This window comes from Dermacentor variabilis, chromosome 6 (assembly GCF_050947875.1).
Source record: "Dermacentor variabilis isolate Ectoservices chromosome 6, ASM5094787v1, whole genome shotgun sequence".
NCBI classification, from domain to species: Eukaryota; Metazoa; Arthropoda; class Arachnida; order Ixodida; family Ixodidae; genus Dermacentor; species Dermacentor variabilis.
In genome coordinates, this window is record NC_134573.1 from 127,337,335 (window position 1) to 127,351,992 (window position 14,658).

Genomic DNA, 14,658 nt, shown 5'->3' on the forward strand with positions numbered 1-14,658 from the left:
GAGGAAAGCGGAGGAGGAAACCTTGAAGCTCCAACAGATGGCGCTCACATCCGCGGCAGCGGCGGCGCCAGCCGTCCGGGGGAAAGAAAAAAGATATCCAGAAAGCTCGCCTTCGCGCTCAGCGTTCGCTGCAAGCGTTTCTCGGTAAAGATTACGGTTGCAAAAGCTGCCGTTGCCCTGAAGCGGCAAGTGTGCGGTCGGTGTATATAAAGGGTGTTTTTTTTAACTGCAGCAAATTTTTTAAAGATTGCCTATGGCAGATAGCACAATTCTAACCCTTGATGTAAATTACTCGATGAGGCGGTCATTACTTCTACGAGAAGTCAAAATGTTCAATTGTATAAGTAAGGTAATTACGCTAATTAACTTTCTAAGTAATTACTTTGCGCCAGATATTTCAAACTACCAAATATGGCCGCCGAGTTCGCAAGGCGTATCCACATGGAACGAATTCTCTGGAGCGCACCAGTTCCGAAATAATAGTTTTCGAAGTGTCTGGTGAAATGCACTGGCGTTCTAGTTACTTTTTTAGGAAACTGCTGTTTTATGTATTGAAGCATCAAATTTAATTACTCAAGGTGTAATCGCGTTGACTAATCAACTGTACATTTTGACTTCTCGTAGATGTAATGATCGCCTCATCGAGTAATCGAGATCAAGGGTTATCTGCCATAGGCAATCTTTAAATAATTTGATCGAGCAAAAAAAAAAAAAGAAGAAGGCACCCTGTAGAGCGCCGTGCGTCGTGGCTGTGCCATTTGGTGCGGTGAGTATTGCGATGCATCAATATATCGCGAAAAGAACTCACGTATAGAGCTGCGCTCAAATTTCGCATTAGGGAGTATCGTAATCGTCGGTGCATTTTTAAAATCTTCTATGTACTGCCGGTAATCTAGTAATCTGGGGTAAAATAAGGCAGCATATAGTGCATTTTTAAGAGGTAGTTTTCTTTGGCATTTTTCTTGACTTGCTGTTGCACGGCCTTCGTGGCTCGGATTGTGTCCGCGCATCAGCCCATGAGGCCTAGGAAAAGAGTATAGACTGTACTTATCCACGTTTATCGAATGAATTATTTGAATGAACCACGCAGTGGTATGGCGTCGACAGTAATACAGCGCAAGTTCAAAAAATCAACAGGACGCTCGCTCTTGTGTCACTGAGTTTGCCCGATTGTAAACAGGAAAGTGCTGGTGTAAGCTGCACTGATGTCTTAGCCAATGAATGATGCCCTCAACGTGCTTGCCCATTCACTGGGGTACGCTTTAGGTACACTGAGGGTCGATGAGATATAGAGGGACGAGCATTCCTGGCATTCATACCCGTATGACATTCTACTGGCTTGAGCGAGCTGTTAGCACCAGCTTGCCTTGTTGACAGACAATGCAAGCACAATACAAGCGCAAGACTATACAAGCACGAGCGCTTGTGTCTGGCTAGTCGATATTTATTCTCTTCAAGGAGAAAGAAGTGCCAAGATGGATTTACCTCAACGGGGCACCGCACAGATGCCAGCTGTACCGTAAAAAATACGAAGTGTGTGTCGCCTGTGGCCGACTCAGGCATCGCGCTGACGTGTGCCCGGACCCGACGAACGTCAAGTGCCGTGGCTGCGGCCTCGAGAACCCGTCAAGTGACCACAGGTGTGAGCTGAAATGCCAGCTGTGGGGCAAAGGCCACGCCCTAGGAGACCCCAAGTGTCGAGAACTCTTCCGCACTCCCTACGAAGTTAAGAAGCGACAGTGGGAGAAGATGGAACAAGCAACGACGACTGGTGGGGGACATCAGAGTCGACAGCGCGAACCCAAAGGGGGAAACGACTTCAAGTTCCGCGAGGACTCTTTTCCAAAACTGGAAGCAAATCAAAGCAGACCGTCGCCGCCGCTCCGGTTCCCGTGTCAGGAGCCAGTCCAGGGGGCGCTCGAGCTCAAGGGACCCTGCCAACCCATGGAGACGAGGTAGGAGCAAGGAGCGTAAGGGTGTGAATTTTACGGGCAAGGTCTCCCAGGAAAGTAATCAGAGAGATGAACGGGACGACGAAATTGAGAAATTAAAGAAAATGGTCGAAAAATGAACGGGGACAGTCGATTGGCAACGGTCAGAAATCCAAAACTTAAAGAAATCACAGAGACAGGCAAACCCTCCTCCGCAACAACCCATTAGACAGATGACTCCCCCAGCGGCACGTCAACAGCCACAATGAGAGGATAATATGGTCACAGAGGCGTCCCTCCCGCCACCAACGAAACGCAAAATTCAAGACGCCGACCCTATTCAGGCTATAGAGAAAAGGGTCGAAAATTTGGAAAGGTTAGAGGCCAAGGTGAATGAATTTATGAACCATATGAACATCCAAATTCAAGCTGTCCTCGGGGCATTTCAGAAACAGGCCGAGGAATGCCAAAGGCTAAGGAATGAGATGGTCGCTATGAACGGGTGGCAACAGAATATGGAGCAGATCGTCACGCAACTGCAAAATGGCCAGGCGCGCAAATGAAAATCAAATCTGGCAGTGGAACTGTCGCGGCTTCCGGCGCAAGCGGTTGATTCTGCAACCGCTTGCGCTGATTCCGCTATTAGATGAGACTCCTTTGGCGATTGCCCTCCAGGAAACTGGAGGACCCGCAAAATTGTCAGGCTATCAGGCATTTCATAGTGGCAGGAGGGAGAAATCCTCGGTCACAACGCTCGTGAAAACAAATATCGCGGCCATTGAACACGATCTAGAGTCAAGATAGATCGAGAACGCGTTTGTCGAAATTCTAACCGGAAAACACAAGGACCCTAGTTTATTCCTTCTGAATTTATACAGCTCACTCAGGCAAAGGAAGGTGACGTTCAGGGCTCTGCTTCGCAAGGCCCTCTAAATTTCAATCAACCAGCCACTGTTGATAGTGAGGGATTTTAATACACATCACCAGGAATGGGGGTACCCGCACCAAAGTCCGAAAGGCAGACAGCTGTGGGAAGATACGCATGACATAGGACTCACTCTGCACACGGACCCTGAGAGTCCAACGAGGGTGGGCAATAGCGTTAGTAAGGATACATCTCCAGATCTGACATTCTCGAAAAACATATTAAAGATCTAGAATGGCATAATTCGGATCAAAATTTTGGCAGCGACCACTACATAATTGTTTCCATACTGAAAGAGGGCCTTCAAACGAGCAGGGCTCGAGCGACGGCCGTCGTTGAGTGGGATAAGTTTAGAGATATGAGGAGAGCGCGGGAACTGGGGCCCATCAGAAACATCGAGGAATGGGTGACGGCGCTCAAATCGGACGTTAGAGAGACGACAAAAACGCTCGAAGGGGATAACGCCCCGGAGATAGCGGACAGCCGTCTTCTGCATGTGTGGGAAGCTAAGCAAAGCATGGGAGCGTCGTCTCAAAAATCAGAAATGGAACCGCAACCTCAGAAGAAGCATGGCTAGGCATAATAAGGAAATCGAAGATTATACTTTTACATTATGCGAATAAAATTGGGCCAACAAGTGTGACGAAATGGAGGGGAGCAGGAACCTCTCCAAGACCTGGAACATCCTCCGGCACTTGTTGGACCCCGCAAGCTCGAATACTCAATCCGGTATAAGATTGGCAAAAGCTAGGCACGCGTTCGAAGAGAACGATGATTATTTCATGAAAAAATTAATTGAGACATTCGTTGGGGAAACATCGCGAACACCACTTCCCGACTATGGTGGAGCGCCTAACGAGGCGTTAGACGCCCCCATCACAGAAGCGGAAGTGAGCGCAGAGATTGTAAGACTCAGAACGAAGTTGGCTCCGGGGCCTGACGGGGTAAGGAACAAAATGCTCAGGAACTTAGACGATGATTCCATTAGTTATCTAACGAAATACATGCAGGAATGTTGGGATAAAGGCGAGCTCCCACAACAGTGGAAGACGGCAAGCATGATTTTAATACCGAAACCCGGGAAGCCTCCGCAATTGGAAAACTTACGGCCAATTTCCTTAACTTCATGCGTGGGGAAATTGATGGAGCACGTCGTCCAGACCAGACTGTTGGGCTTCGTGGAGCAGGGCGATCTGTGGCCACGTGCGATGGTCGGGTTCCGACCTCACTCGTGTACGCAGGACGTCATGCTCCAAATCAAACAAGATATAATAGACTCAAGGTCTAAAGATGCAAAATCAATTCTAGGACTGGACCTCACGAATGCTTTTGACAACGCAAAGCATGACGTGGTCCTGGAAGGGCTGAACAAGATTGATGTAGGTACCAGGACATATCGATACATCAGGGACTTCCTGACGGGAAGAACTGCCTGCATGAGGTTCCAAGCGCTGGAATCCCCCACAATTGAGCTAGGGAGTAAATGTACGCCCCAGGGATCAGTTCTGTCTCCCCTACTCTTCAACGTGGCTATGAGAGAACTCCCCGAGCAATTGGCAAAGCTCGAGGGATTAAAATTTAGTATATATGCGGATGATATCACCCTCTGTGTCAACCGGGGAAGTGATTCAGCTGTCGAAAGCCTGCTCCAGGCCGCCACCGACATCATAGTCGATTACGCCGCCGAGAGAGGCCTAGCATGCTCGCCGCAGAAATCAGAATTGTTTATATACAATCCGAAACGCTTAAGGGGCAAGGCACCGTCGGAGATCAAAATTAAAGTAGCGGGTAAGGAGGTACCAATAGTCGAGCAAATTAGAATCTTGGGCCTGATTCTCCAGTCACACTGCCACAATGGCGAGACCGTCAAGAGGCTGCAGAATCACGCAATACAGACCCTGAGCCTAATTAGGCGGGTGGCCAGCAAAGGCCGAGGGCTGAAGGAGAAAAATTTGATTAAACTAATGCAGGCGTACATATTCAGCCGGGTGAGCTGTGCAACGCCATATCTCGATTTGAAAGTGTTGGAAAGAGAAAAGATGGATTCTCTAACGAGAAAATGCGAAAAAGGAGCGCTGGGACTGCCCGTGTGCACATCCACAGAAAGACCGACGGCTCCAGGAGTGCACAAATTACGGGCAGAACTGGCGGAAGCGGTGCGAACCTCTCAAATTGAGAGACTTAGCACCACGAGGACAGGAAGAGCCATATTGGCCAAAATTGGAATAAATCCGGACAGAGGCCCCACCCAAAAGGTGGAAGTAGATAGGGAAGTGACAAAAAATCTGATTATCCCCCCCCCCCCCCCCCCGTGCCAAAAAACATGCACCGGGAACATAGCAAGGACAGGAGGCATAAACAAGCCGAAGCATTAAAAATTAGATTCGGTAAAATTTCGAAACATGAGGTGGCCTATGTAGACGCGGCGGGAGGTAGCGGCAGTGTTACGGTGGCAACGGCCGTCAGCGGCCTGGGTATTCCCGTGACCGCTGTCACTCTGCGCGGACCCAACATAGAAGTTGCCGAGGAAATTGCCATCTCATTAGCTTGCGGTGGAACGGACGCGAAATTTGTGATCAGTGACAGCAAAACTGCCATACAAAATTTTAGCAAGGGAAGGATCTCGCCCTTAACTGCCAGAATCCTAGGCCAGAGGAAGTTAGATCGAAAAATTCCAATAATTTGGACTCCGGCGCACGAAGCCGCCCCCGGCAACGAGGCGGCCCACGAGCTGGCTTGAGATCTCTACCGCCGAGCCGCTACGGGGCCCCTCGACCGAGGGAGCGGAGAGCGCATGCTAAAATACGGGGAGATCGCGCAGCATTATAGATTGGCTCATAGACTAGTATCCCCGCAAGACCCAAAATTAAACAACAGACAAGCAGTCGCGTGGAGACGACTGCAAACTTATACGTATCCGCACCCGGTTATGGCGAACCACATGTTCCCCGAAGCCAGGAGCAAATAGATGTAATCTTTGTGGGGCGAGAGGGACCCTCGACCACATAATATGGGAATGTCCGTACTCTCCCGGGGGAACGCACAAAATAGATAGTAGAGACACCTGAGAGACACAATTGCAATGCATGCTCACTGACCTGGAGAGGCAAAGCAGAAGAGTGGGTCTAAAAATTAATCTGCAGAAAACTAAAGTAATGCTTAACAGTCTCGGAAGAGAACAGCAATTTACAATAGGCAGCGAGGCACTGGAAGTCGTAAGGGAATACATCTACTTAGGGCAGGTAGTGACGGCGAATCCGGATCATGAGACTGAAATAATCAGAAGAATAAGAATGGGCTGGGGTGCGTTTGGCAGGCACTCTCAGATCATGAGCAGCAGGTTGCCATTATCCCTCAAGAGAAAAGTATATAATAGCTGTGTCTTACCAGTACTCACCTACGGGGCAGAAACCTGGAGGCTTACGAAAAGGGTTCTACTCAAATTGAGGACGGCGCAACGAGCTATGGAAAGAAGAATGATAGGTGTAACGTTAAGGGATAAGAAAAGAGCAGATTGGGTGAGGGAACAAACGCGAGTTAATGACATCTTAGTTGAAATCAAGAAAAAGAAATGGGCATGGGCAGGACATGTAATGAGGAGGGAAGATAACCGATGGTCATTAAGGGTTACGGACTGGATCCCAAGGGAAGGGAAGCGTAGCAGGGGGCGGCAGAAAGTTAGGTGGGCGGATGAGATTAAGAAGTTTGCAGGCATGGCAGGGCCACAATTAGTACATGAGCGGGGTTGTTGGAGAAGTATGGGAGAGGCCTTTGCCCTGCAGTGGGCGTAACCAGGCTGATGATGATGATGATGATGACACCTGAGAGACCCTGCTGCGCAGCTCGGACTCTGAGCTCCAGCTCCGGCTCGTCCAACTGGCTGAAGAGGCAGCTGGGACCCAAGACCTCCCAGCCTGCATCAGAGGCGGCGGCACTCGCCCTCTGACCTGCGGGTGGGGGGTGGGTAGATCACCTTATCCGTTGGACAATAAAGTTTATTCTATCTATCTGGCTAGTCTCCATTCTTCTTTCTCTGCTTTTGTGCACGGAAGCCTACCGTCGCGGTATCGTATAGTAGTGGGAGCGGACAACGTACTGGGTTAAAAGAACTATTCCTATGGACTGTGGAGGCATCGTTAGTGCGCCTTTTCATTCTTTTCTTCATAAGAATCAAGACTTAAAGCTCTAAAATGTTAGGTACAATAACTTTAGTAAAATCAATATAAATCGACATCGACCATATCGATACAAGGCAGGAACCATCTCTAAACAACGGGCGCATGTTCGCGCGCCCTCCAAGAGGACAACGGCGTGTGTTGAAAAAGACGAAGACATACTGACACGTGCATTCGCCGCACGCACTCACAACTTATGTGACCGTTGTTGGGTAATACAAGAAGAAGAGGTGAAGCGGTGCCCGAGAGCAAAAGAGAAGGCATTCTTATCTGTTGTTTGGAACACGGCAGTCGTCTTTTTATTTACTCCCCGGGCACAAGTTAGCCTACAATAAATAATTGTGGCTGAACTCCTTGAATTGTTCGTTACAATATTGTTACGTGTGGAAAGACACAGATGAAAGAAGCTATTTACAGGCTATTTAAAGCGGAGCCAGAGAGCCAGGCCGACACTCGCTCGCGCCAAGGGCACAGATCCACTTCGTCGTTCTCGCGGCGGCTCGTCTCTTGGGCATCTCGCGGATAATATCGTAATAATATTAACAAAGCCAAGGCTTCCATTGGATGGGGTACCGAGCTTAGCTACGCAGCACGCTTCTGAACGAATTAACAGTATTTCAACCAATTTTAGAGCGCAGCTCTTAAGCGCCCGATCCTGCATTGAGCGTCGGCATGCTTCGGCGTCGGCGGCGTGACCGAGCGCACGAGCAGAGCGAAGGATGAGAGTGAACGCGGAGATCACCCAGGAGCGAAGAGAGTAACCTCTCGCTCCCGCGAGAGCGAAGACAACGCAAGGAAGAAAGGGGAGAAGGATGCTACAGTGAAAGTGTGAGGCGGAAAGCGGGGGAGAGCAACGGAGGGGAAACAGCCTGCGAATGCGCTGAGTCGCCGGCAGCCACGGTATCCGCAGCCGCGTAGGCGACCCCATCTGCGCTTCCGAGGGGGGCAGGATGGCGTGAGGTGGCAAGGGCTACACTCGTCCGCCGCACCAGCATGTGTGGCGGGTACCACTGCAGCAAGTGACAACGGTGAGCGGCTACGAGCAAGGCTCGATGTGACGCTCCCTTGGCTGTTGTCGTCGCTGACATTGGTCACACGATTTCACCGCGACGAAGGGTCGCTCTCGTCTGGAACGAAAGCGTGAAAAGAAAAGCGCAGACGGGCTGTGCGGCGGCGATGACTACGATATGGCGTCAGAATAGCGAACGTCGTCTGTATGGAAACAAAGCGCTGCATGAGCGGAGGTCTGTCTGCGGCGGCTGCCCACGCTTCACCCACGCACTGCCTTTCGCGATCTCCCGATTAACTCCGTTTGCAGTCTGCCGCACGGAACATATTGTCCGCGCCAACTACGCTACCCAGAGCGCTTTCTTCCTAATGTAAACCGTGTGTTTACATAAACATAAGACAAGGTATTGACAAAGTAAATGAAGATACCTATAGAGCTGCGCTCAAATTTCGCATTAGGGAGTATCGTAATCGTCAGTGAATTTTTTGACGTGAATGAATTCTGAACGTGAAAGCCGCACGGTATCTTTTCTGATCTCTGTTCTTCTGCTAGGCTCCATATAAAAGAATAAAGAAGTAGTGACGCGGTTAGCCAAACTTTTGATAAACTCTGCTGTTTTTCTTCTTCAAGAAGCTTTCTGCCCCGCCAATACGTCAGTGCGGCGTTAATGATTTCAAAATGTTTTTGTCTACTTGGGCCGCTTTTCTGAAGAGGGAGCTCCCAACAGCTGTAAGTTGATTTTTTGCTTATCTTGAAGTGCAACGTAATCCACCTTTTTTTTTTTGCCATACATTTAGCCGGTGCACAGCTGACGCCGTCAAAATCGATGATGTCAACGGAAGTTGTGCATGGAAGAACTAAAAGGCGGCGTCACCCCAGGTATTTTATTCTTACTTTCTTCTTTTTTTTTCGGTTCAACGGGCCACTGTACAAGGTGCGACTGACGCTTTTTTTCTATTCCTGAAATGCAATTTTTTTAATCGTCTTTGTAATTGTAAAGGCAGTGTTCTTATTGGCAGTGCTGTAACCTCAAAAATGTAATCGAAAAAGTAATCCGAGATCACGCAATATACATTCAGAGAGAGAGAGAGAGAGAGAGAGAGAGAGAGAGAGAGAGTTAGCTTTATTAAATGTCCTTGCTTCGGTAAAGGGGAGCGAGCTCGGGAGATAAGCCCCACTGGAGCCCCCCCCCCCCTCCTCCTTTCTCAGGTGGCCGCCAGATCTTGATTCTTGGCGCCGTCGTCGGCCAGCCGGACTGCCCAGAGTTGGTTTTGCGGGCATACGCTGAGCAGCACAGCCTCCCACTGCTCGGGCGTGGTGATATTATTTGTAGGGTTAGCGCGGCGTTTAATGGTGTCTGTCGCTGCGGGACATGTCCGCAGCAAACTATTCTTGCAAAAGTTTGCATCTCCATCGATGCAATGAAGTGCATAGCAAATTTTAAAAAGGCCACTCCTATTTGCAACAGTGTACCAAACTACCATGCTTTAGTGCTTTAACTAATGTGTGGGTTGAGACTGTTGGTCTAGCGTGGTTGCAGAGGAGTGACTCGCGCGAGAAAAGAGGACAAGAAAAGAAGAGAGAGAAAAGCTCGCGAACGCGTTTACTTTGCCCACGAAAATTGTTAAAACCATTTGGATTGTCATTTGCTGCTGTAGCCACATGCCCGATAAACCAGTCATTACAAAAGACGTGTGCAAGATTGACACCTTTAAGAAATGTAGCATCGCCTTCGTCGACCTCTTCTGCGATGGCTGGTGAAGTGGCCATTTCAAAATGGCCTGTCTCAAAAGTGGAAGTAGCGGAACATAGTAGTTGTTCATTGCACATGCCTAGCATATATAGCACACGATGCACAAAGCTACCCTTCTCTTGCACGATTCGACAACAGCCCGGTCGCAGCGGTTCGCACTTCACCTGGCGACACTTTTGAGAAACTTGCACTGCCAGCAGAGTGGTGGGCACCATTCCTTTCTTCAACCTGATAAATCGCGATTAGCTCCTGTATGCATGTTTGAATTTCTTTGCATTTCGCCGTAGTATTGAAAAAGCCGCTGCGAGGGACAAGAAGAACGCACCGAAAGGACACGCAACAAGTGGACAAGCGCGAAATGACGACAGTTTATTTTAACATATCACTAATTGAGTCGATCATTAATCCGCAAGCAGTCAACTTAAATCGGTAGTCTGCTAACTGGTTTAAGCGTCACCTTCACGCTTATTCAAGTGTCGTGTGTTTGCTTTGGCGTGCGCTCTTGTTGCCCAGTATAGCGCGTTTCAACGGAGCATTGTACAAGTAGTTATAGCCTATACCACAACCCTTTTACAGCGAAGCTGTATATAGTTAGCCGAATGCGTCCGTCCGTCCGTTCGTCGCCTGTACGCCGAAAACTCCTCCGGCACAACCCCATGCTCGTGTGCGGAAAAAGAAAAGAGGTTCGCGATTGGCTGCGCCTGTAGTGTTGTCGTCGCTCTCCGTCGAAGCCGAGCGCGCGCGCAGCAGTTTCTCTTCGGCCCTGAAATTGGTGGGCCACGCAGCTTACGCACTGAGGAACAGGCAGCTTTCGATAAGCAACGGCGTGAGCCGAACCGGAAACGATCGCTTCTACGCCGTACCGATGCTGCTGCCCGGGCACTAGATCAGGCTCGTGCAGCCGAGCACACGCCGCAAATGTGTACTAAGGATCCGGCAGCCTACGAAGCCGTCATTTAATCAACCGCCGGGATTAACCCAGTAATAAGACGGGGCCACACGTTTCAGTTTCGCTGGTTAACCATTTGCACGGAGTGCTTGGGTGGCGATTTCATTGCTTTTTATCGAGCTCTACACCATGATCTATCAATTGCTGTAGCAGCGCGAATTGGCCTCAGAAAAACGTTCTAAATGGAAATCTCTTAATATGGACGATTTGGTCCTTCATGCTTTATTCTCAAAGTGTTCTCAAGCATTCCCAAAGCTTCTCACGCAAGGACCTTTGCTCATTGATCAGTGTTCGGGATGGTGTGAAAACGAGACAGTCGAGGCGGCGATGGCCAATCGCGGACGGCACTAACGTGAAGAATGTTTCGCAGCATGCGTCCTGCCTTGTGTCGTGACTATGTTGCGAGAATTGAACACATACGCCTAACCTCGAGCTTAAGCATCACTTGCAAGGATCGAACGAACGTGTCATGTTTTGGCATATAGTTGCCTTTTCCCGTGAAGTTTATATTCTAAGCGATGGCACGCTAGTGCAGTGACAGAAGAGCTTGAACAGCCATCGCTATTTGAAGCAGGACACGGGTAAAAAGCACCAAGGCATCTGTATTGACTACCTTATACATCTATAAGACAGCACAGTCACTAGAACACAAAACAACACATTTACTATGTTTAGTGGTGTCAACATGAGCCGAGGTGCAGGATATTACGACTCCACACCGTCAATCCGCGGTTAACCGGACTTATGGCGACATTCCCATAATTATACGAATAAAAAATATAAAAATGCGAACGTTTTCTCAGAAGAGTCAATACAAGCGAAGCACGTGACAGTATAAATGAATGGTTCTTGGACCACTCACGAACAGAACGTGCTCGACTGATGTCACAAATATACAAAAGCCCGTCACTGAAGTTCTTGTCGCTGAAAACACTGCAAATTGAATGCAAAAGTTTCATCAAAAATTCCCGACATACGGCCGAATATTGCCTCACGAGAGATGTGGGGACCATAATGTACACGCATGAATGCTTACAAGAAACACAGAAAAATTTTTTCGTGTGCCAGAAAAGAAAGCTCGCGCAAGAGTTAGCTGCTAAGCTCCAGGAAGTAGGGTATATAACGTCCACGACAGAATGCAAAACCACGGCGGCATATTTAACCATGCGGTATGGCGCTAACTGTACATAAACGGCTGCACCAGTAGGCTAGAGGTCACTCGAAGAACGAACATTTTTTTTCCGGGTTCATTTTACTGCCCTTTGGACATCTATACGCATCAGCGAAAGCCCAGGAATTGCGAACGACCTTGTTGCAATCCGCAGCGATGCTGCTTCTACCACCGGGGCTAGCGCATGCCATGTAGCATAGCGTCATGAAGAAAACCTTCAGTTCCGACAGATCCTCGCTGAGGGCTGTGGGTTCGCTGTCGTTTTGAAAGCGCGATTCGTGCAGCGCGGAGTAGGCGATCTCCAGTGCGGGCACATCGGGAAACGCGCTTCCGCTGTCATCGGCGCCGTGCTGGCACTGTGACCTGGCTCTGTACGCCTCTAATGCAGGAGCCGAGAAGGTGGGGTCGCCGAGCGCGCTACCGTTGGGCGCCCACCTGATCCCTTCGTCGTCGATGGCCCTGACTAGCTGCAAAGCCACGAGGAAGAGCACGCCACCATACAACATGCCCTTGGTACCATGGCTGTAGTACGCTGGCTTTGCCACGGCGCCCATCGCCACTCGCACTGCGTTTGATATGTAGTCGTAATCGGCATACGTCGAGAAGTGGCTCCCGAGCAGCAGAAGCGCCTCGCTGAACTCCGGCGTCCTGTTCATTCGGGTTGCCGCTTCCAGCGCCTGAACCCAGTATTGGGCAAACGACGGCGCTTTCTCAGGAAAGTTGGCGTAAAGTCGCTCAAGCGTGTCGTTGTCCAGCAGAGACTGTGGCGGCCAGAGGGTCATCCGCATGGAGGCGACCTTCTCGGCAGCCCTCGCCCTTTCTTCGTCGCCCATCCAGCGGGCGCTGTTGATCTTTCCCACCGCTGCCGAAACAAGGCTATGAAAGCCGGCGTCGATCGCCGTTCGGTCTTGGTCAGTGAACCGGGCGTAGAAGCCGAGGGCCAGTATGAGTACCTTGTAAGCGGCCTCCGTCTTGTGCGCACAATAAGCTGGCAGGTACTCTTTCGCCTTCTCTCCGCTGCCATAATAGCCCACGAGAATGGAGTAGTCGGCCACGGGGGCGTAATACTGTAGAGCCAGCCACGTTATGTGCATGTTGAGCTGCACTTCACTGTACTTGGCCAATAGCTCAGAGACCGTCCTGATGTACGATACGTCGCTAACGGCAATCTCGTCGTCATCGGTTAGCGGCGGCTGCAGCGACATGCCTGTCTGGAACGCCTCGCGCCATAGGGTGACGGAAGCGTTCGGAACGTAGGTGCGTAATTTGCCGAAGGAAAACAGCGCGGGGCTCTTCCGAGGGGACGCGGCAATGATTTGCAAGCTGTTCAGCACGTCGTCTTCAATCCTCCGTATCTCGTTGACAAGCTTCTCGTTTACAGTTGGGCGAGTGCTGGCATTCGGATGCAAGAATACCAGGTATTGCTTCCAGTACTGGACATAGGACTGCGCGACCGCCTGGTGTTGGTAAAGCAGCAAGGAGAGTAACAGACCTGGTCTGACTAGGATGCGCCGCTTGCCGCTGAGTGAATGTTCCAGCATGTTGACCGTGATCCAGAAATGCAGCTCCCACTTGTAGCTGAGCAAGACAAGCATACTCAACGGATCATGTGGCTGCGTGGGTGGATCCGGCCATTGAAGTTCGTACTCTTTGATGTGTTTGAAGATTAAGGCCATCTGCGACAGGTTTGCAGGGAAGTAGCGCCGACACATGGTGTACATTGCGCGTGGTTTCCTTGCCGCGGTAAGGCTTAGCGCGCCCCGTCTCAAGGTGTTGTCGAAGTGGTCGTACCAGCTGAAGCGTAGGTCATCTATGGCCGATCTTGCTTGTTCCCTATTCGTACGTGACATCCGCCACGCAGAACACACGAAGGCAGCGAAATCCTCGCAAGGGTCGAGCTTCAAGTCGAGGCGTCTGGTAAGCAGCATCAAGTGCTCGTCGCAGTCCTTGGTTCGGCATAGGTTGAGGCCCACCGTATCAGGGTTTTTCGCGATGACCACAAACACGGCAAACATGAAGAGCACGCTAACCCCCACACATACCACCGTGAATGCGATGATTAGTTTCGTTCTCAGGAAATTTGTCGGTCTTGGCGTCACTGGCTCCGGAGTCGTCTCCGCCTGCAAGAAAGGTTATTTCAAGATGGATTAGATCAACCAGTACCTGTCCTGCATGACAAATGAAATTCGCCGATTGTCTGCCTACATGCATCAATGTCTGACACAGCCCGAAATGCAAACTTCGCTGCCGCGTAGGATGTCACGTAGTGCATGACGCAGCTCACAAATTTTCCGAGATTCTCCAAGGCAAGGTGCAGCTCCGCAGCAGTGCGCTTCCTGGTTGGGACGGCAAATGTGGCCTTGGCTTTGGTGGCCTGTCCGTTGTTGCTTCGGCTGCCCTGTAAGCACGGGTTGGCAGCACGTCAGTGTCGAACAAGAGAACACGTTGACACAGCACAATGGTGCTTTGGCCTCACCCTTCTAGATATTCAATTAAAAAGCAAACTAGCTGTACGAAATAAGCAAACGATCTAGGGATGCTGTATTGTTCTGTTTGTATAACGCACTATCATATTGTCACGATTCGCTAGCGGCAGGAACTGATAACAAAGGGGCAGGACACTTGAATATCAGGCCAACTGAAAAACGATCGCGCAGGGACTGCTTCTCCTTCCGCAAAGCGCGAGAGCTTCGTCTTCCTCGACGTGCCGCGTACTGGATGTGGAATTTGCCTCCCTCCAGAGAG

The 14,658-nt window shown here is 50.1% G+C and overlaps 1 protein-coding gene across 1 annotated transcript; it reads right to left on the reverse strand.

The window, feature by feature from the left end:
* Window positions 1-11,957: 11,957 nt before the first annotated feature.
* LOC142586284 (neprilysin-1-like) lies at window positions 11,958-13,625 on the reverse strand. The gene has a single exon (XM_075697532.1). It carries the CDS (start codon window positions 13,623-13,625, stop codon window positions 11,958-11,960), a length of 1,668 nt encoding a protein of 555 aa, XP_075553647.1.
* Window positions 13,626-14,658: the final 1,033 nt, after the last annotated feature.